General features: G+C 40.7%; 1 protein-coding gene across 1 annotated transcript in view; it reads right to left on the bottom strand.

Annotated features, from left to right (window-relative positions):
- Window positions 1-5028, bottom strand: part of LOC104913755 (ephrin type-A receptor 3) — a 37273-nt gene extending 32245 nt beyond the window's left edge. Inside the window, exon 1 of the mRNA XM_010721264.3 lies at window positions 5010-5028. Within this exon, the coding sequence (XP_010719566.1) occupies window positions 5010-5028 (19 nt within the window). The remainder of the gene's footprint in view (window positions 1-5009) is intronic.
- Between the last annotated feature and the right edge of the window lie 1263 nt (window positions 5029-6291).

The raw sequence follows: 6291 nt of genomic DNA, 5'->3' as shown, positions 1-6291 counted from the left end.
ATTCTTTTTTTCTTTCTTTTTTTTTTTTAATTTAATTATTCCTTTCCCTCTATGAGTACATGAAAAATGGATTCAGCCCAATCCTCCAGCCCAAGTAACATACACTGCTACTTTCTCCATAGACTGAGAAATCCTGTCTGCAGAGCCTGTCATCAGAGGTGAGAGAAAAATCATCTCGCACTAAATAATTCCCTGTTCAGCAGTAGCTTCATTGCTGGTCTGGTGTTAACTGGTTTTTAGTCTTAAGTGTCACTTATCCACTCCTGAAACCTAAGATGAGGTAACAGTGAGGGCATGCCCATAACACCTTCATAGCCATATGTCTTCACTGAGATTTGCTCTGCAGCTGATGAGGTCCTTCCCAAGGAGTGATGAAACTCCTAGAGAAATCCCAGCTGTAGCTCCTGTATACAGTCAACATTTACCAGTAATTACGCTGCAGGACAGCAGTATATCTGCTTTTGGGAAAGAATTAGTACCATCATTCAGTGGAAGCTGTGATAGTGTAAGAACATGGGGACATATAGGAAAAGGTGACTCAAATGGATTACCATCCTTATGCTCCCTCTCAAATACAAAGGCCCAAGATTTTGGGCAGACAAGTAAATCCCTATCATTAGATTCCATCACCTATCTGTGCTGCTACTATGTAGGATGAAATGAGATTTACTGCATAACACGAAAGGAGAATCTGAGCTAAACAGTGGCATCGGTTTCCTAAAGGGAAACCTAAAGGGACTTTCGTCTTGAGGTTCCCCCAACCCAATTTTAATGTTTTGGTTTATTGAAGATATAACCACATTTAAAGAGGCAAAGAAAGAGGTACAAACGTGTTTTCGTGATAATACAAGTATTTATACTATAGACAATTAAGACTGTTTCCATCAACTTATTCCCCTTAGTAGGCAGTTTCCCAGGCACTCGAACTGCTATTGCTCTACTTCCACTTCAAAGAAAAAAAACAAGCAACCAACCAAAACACCCACAATATACTCCCAAATCCCAACACACTTAAGCATTCCCGCTTGCTGGAAACTAATCAAAGGCAGAGTGAAAAAAGATTTTCTATTCCTCCTTCATCCAGAGTGAATAAAAAGATGAGTAGCCATGGATGAAGATGTGTCACTGAAATGTACAGTGATGTGAAAGGTTTTAAAATTGAAACTGCTGGCCTTTATGTGTCTGTAGATAATAGCTGAGCTGCAGCCATGCTGCTTTTAATCTCACAGTACTGAGTGACAAATGATAGCATGAGGAGAAGAATGAACTTTAGTAAGCATGTTAAGAACTCACTGATCAAATATGAAAATAAGCATGCCATTAACAGAAACTTTTAGTTTATGAAAGGACTTGAAATAAGAATCGCACCTACATACGACTCTGATACAGAAGAGTTAGAAATTGACGAAAGGTGCTCCACCTGGAAGTTATCATTTGCTGTAAACTTTTTTTTTTTAAATTCAGAACACCAAGACTGATGCACAAACAAGGAATTTGGGAAGTCTTTAACAAGCTATAGCACAGGAGAAGTCAGAAACATTAAGTGAACTTTATATTCAAAGTTCACCTCTGCCAAAGTGGCCCTCTAGCCCTACAGATCTTTGAAAAATTTTATTTCAGTACTTCACCTACTGCCTGTTGAACTCCCATGAGATTTGCCTGTGGCCTGTTTGTCTCTTCCTGCCATTCTTGCTTGGTCTCAACTCCCATGGTTCCAACCAGTCTGGTGATGATAACTCTTTCTGATCCAGATGAAAAATTGTACCCAAGCCTGATTTCTCAGACATTATGCCACCTAATGTTTTTGACTTCAAATTAAGTGTTCAGCTCACACTGTCTTGTATATTAAAACATCAGACTTGCATAGGAGTAGTATCTGCCAACCATAACTACAAAACAGGGTGTTAAATAAAGTTCATGCAACCAAGCAAAGCAAGATTTGCAGGGAAATGTAATATTTTTTTAAGCCATCTGATACAGCTGGAAAAACTAGGATAGCTTTTTGTTACATAACCTACAGGGACATACCAGCCTAGGTCTCTCAAGAGCCTTAAGCCAGCCTTGGGAAGGCATAAATTGCCTCACTCCTCCCAGTAAGAGGCTTATTGAGACACTAAAAGATCATTTAAATGAGCACTGAACCTTGCTTATAGCAGATCTTGAGAGTATACCTCAAAACCATGAGTCTATATTAGGTCACGCTGATGCCATCTACATCTTCCTTTAAAAAAATAATAATAATAATAATAAAAAAAAAAAATCAACCAATCAACTGATTCAAAGTCATTGCAGCAAAGAAGCAAATGGTGCACCTTCAATCCTCTATGGGAAAGTCTGGCTTTCTGGTTTGGCAAGAGAGAACAGTACAGACGTCATTCCAGAGGAAATATCCTGGTCCCAGACGCAGCAAGGACATGCTTCCAGGGACAGAAACCTGAGGCAGGACCCCAAGGCAGCTTCAGCTTAAGAAGGTGCCATAGCTGATCAGTGACATCAAGGATGAGGAAAACACCACAGAACAATTCCCACCCACATGGGGGTACAGCTGCTGCAGTAGAACAAGAGAAGAATTCATCACTCTGCTCCAGTAAGCGCTGCTTTTTGCCACACGCACGATCCTCTACGTATGATAAATTGCACTGTCTCAGAGGAAGACATGCAGCTCTTTGTCTGCAGGTACAGTTTCCAAGCATTTAGTGTGCTTTCTCTGCTACAGAAAGGGTAAGTCAAAGCTCTGATTTATATGAAGCTACAGCCAATGCTTTGCTTCGTGAGGGGTTTTCCAGTGTGTGTTTTAGATTTTCTGTGCACATGACAAGCCCAAAGATGATGACATTGAGAGGAGCATAAAGGACTCACATCAGCTGCAATTCAGTGACAGCAGAGTTTGGACCCTCCACTTCTGCACAATTCCAACTATGCAGCTGTAGCTTAATAAATAAGTAGTCTGTTTGGAACTCCCTGTACCTAGTTTAAATACATAACAAACTGAGAAAAGGGACACTGTTGAAAAATAATATCAAACTCAATAAGTTTCTGCTATTTTCTACTTTGATTTATTCAGAAAAAAACCTTACAGAATTAAACACAAACTTGTACAATTCACATCAGCTCTGCAGTGGCAAAAACTCAGCAGAGCAGCATTTGAAAGAAGTCATAGGTACAAAAGTGACATGGATACAGACCAGTCCTGGCAACGCCCAGGACACATCTCTGGCACTATTTTGATCACCGGAACCAAGTCTTACCCCATCACTGTTATTAAACAAAAGCTTTCATCAGAAGTCATGTTTTATTACATCCCCAAAAAATTGGCCTTGATGATCTCCACCTTTAGGTAATCAGCAGACATTCCTTAGAGGCTTAGTTTCCAGAGCCTGGTTTCCTAGCCCCCACTAACATTCCAGTAATGGAAACTTGACGTGCAAAAACTGAGATATTCAAAGCCACCAGCCTTCTTAATTAAATGCCGCCTGTCTTCAGACTTCTTTCAAACTTCATTTTTTCCTTTAGCTGCTCCAGACCTCCCTTGTGGTACTACTTCAGTTGCTTCAACTTAAGCTTTGCAGCTCTACCTTCACAAGAAAGTCTATATGGCAAGATTGAAAAAGCAAGCCTATATCTCAAAAGGTTCAATTAGATGAGAAGCAGTCAAGACTGATCAGTAGAGCTTAATTAGTATAGGTGAAGCTGTCTCCTAGCATAATCAGCAGTAAAATGTGCTAAAACGAGAGGAAGAAAGGATGGGCTAGGGACAGAGGTGATCATCTTGAGTAACTGTCTAATGATTCATAACCTTGATTCGCAGATATAGTAAATATCTCCTCTTCCCTCTCATCAGCATGTGTTGACACCTACAGTAATTACTCCCAGAAAGTTAACTCTCTGAAGCAATATTTCTATCCTGCTTAATTGCACAAGTACCAAGTTACACTATCAGCACTGATGAGCTGTGACATCCTCCTGTCAGCTAAGTAATTTGTTGGCAGAAAATGCCACAGACACTTTATTCTCCATCTTTCAAAACCTCTCATGCAAACGAGGCAGAGTAATTATCACTGACCTTTGCCTAATACTGGTTGCCAATCAGTGGTGTTTCCTTGCTTATCTGCAGAGCTTCTATATCTCACTGAACAACCAGGAGTACAAAGCACACATGCGGCACACACAACAGGCAGCCAACAGCACTCACAGCGTGGTTACCATCAGGGCATGGAGTGCTTCCCTACTGCTCCTAGGGATGGTTATTGCAAGTGTTCAAGGGAATAAGATCATGGAATCGTTTGGGTTGGAAGGGAATCTTAAAGGCCAGCTAGTCCAACTTCCCCACACAGGGACACCTACAGCTAGATGAGGGTGCTCCATCCCACCTCACCTTGAATGCCTTCAAGGATGGGGCTTCCAAAAAAATTTCATGATGCTCTACATCTCATAGTATTATAGGCAAGTTCTAGATTGAAAACAAAAGAAAACAAATCACAGAGACAAAACAAAACAAAAAAAAAAAGCCCTACCAGCCTGAATGTTTTCATCCAGAAACCCTTCAGTGGAAAAAACAGCAGCTTGAGAGTTGAGGAAAGCATTGGCAAGCTTGAGTATTGCCACCTCATCTGCCCAGACCTGCTGCTCATTGTCTGTCAGCTCCACAGAAAAGGTTATTTAAAGCTTCAGAACACCAAGGTTCAACAGTTAGAAGTGACCATGAAATGCTTTGTTATTGTTTTCAGAAGTGACTTTCCCAATGCACTCTCATGAAGGAGTCCCTTTGTCCATCCACTCCTCCAGCTTTCTAGCAAATATCCTCTCCCTCCACACCTCCAGGACTTAGGCAGAGCTCCCCTGCTACAAGCAAATTTGTTATAGTCACATTCACTGTCAAGTGAATCTAACCAAAGATAAATCGCCCTGCGTTAATCTTTAACAGTCCACACACAAGGCAGAGAAGCAGTAACTTGACACTTGAATCACAGCACCACTACAGGCCCCACTCCCCACCAGGATGCTCACACCTCCTGCGCTCCAGTCCATCGTTACCAGTCGCCCTGCAGCTGTCACCAGGTGAAAAATGCTGTCTCTGGAAACGTTGTCTCTGTCCATTTGCAAGTATAAAGATTAATATAGAAGTCAATAGAAGTTGCTGGTGCCTTCCAGGATGACAGAAGAGGCAAACAGCCTTGGAACTCATGTATCCAAAGCTGCAAAACAAGCATTCCGCCTCAGTGTTTTCAGCTGGTGCAGCAGTAGAAAAAGCACTGGAATGGTGATGATCACAACTGGACTGGGGAGCTAAAGGCTCTGTCATCCAACTACCTCAAATACACTGCTCGTTCTGACTCAAAATTAAAATGAAGTTTGACTTCAGGAGGTCATCCATCAACAAGATGCCTCTCTCCATCCCACATCCATGGAGTTAAGCAAATAAACGTGCCCCGGCGTTGTCAGCAACTTCAATTAGCCAAATACAGCAAAAACATTTGCCCAATAACACATACAATATCTGTTATGGGTGAAGAGAGAAAATGGTCACTTAAGAAATCCATAACTAATAAGCTAAGCCACAAGAAAAATATGAAACTAATCCATCCATCAGTGGTCTACACTTACAAATGAGGCTACCTTTACCCCACTGTAGCAAATATAAATTTTGGAATCTAGGCATAGCAAGATGGAACAGATCCATGGTAAGCTTTATTAGGGAAGGTCAAATTGAAAAATAAGATTGATGTTAACCTTATTTTATCATTTAATTACACTCAAGGTCACATTCCTCCAGAAGGAGCACCCAGCTCAAAGCACTTTCATTAGCTAGGAAGGCAAAAAATATCTAGAAGTAAAACATATATATATACACACACACACACACACATACATACACACACACACATACATACACACACACACATACTATTTTTTTTTAAATCATGCACACTTTTCCTTGTATATTACTCTATGGAACAACCTGTTATTTTTGGAATAAATATTCTTGGACAACTTTTCTTTAGTAGATCCTGAGCCAGCAGTTTCCTCTGGAGTCAAGGAAAACTGCAGTTTCTCAGCACCTTCAAACTACCAGGCAAACTTGTACATACACACACGTGTAGATCATATACACATAACACACACAGAGCTGCAGGAAGATATTTGAAACGAAGTACCCTTTCTTATTTACTTTACAATCACCATGGGACACAACAAATTAACTGAACTAATCAGCTAATAGAGAGCATTAACTCCCAAAAATCTAGATGTTGTGGTTCCTGTATGTGGGAATTGATACCAGACAGTCTTTAG

This window comes from Meleagris gallopavo, chromosome 1 (assembly GCF_000146605.3).
Source record: "Meleagris gallopavo isolate NT-WF06-2002-E0010 breed Aviagen turkey brand Nicholas breeding stock chromosome 1, Turkey_5.1, whole genome shotgun sequence".
In the NCBI taxonomy this organism is placed as follows: Eukaryota; Metazoa; Chordata; class Aves; order Galliformes; family Phasianidae; genus Meleagris; species Meleagris gallopavo.
The sequence above is the reverse complement of the archived record's forward strand: the minus strand, read 5'-3'. Positions and strand labels throughout refer to the sequence as shown.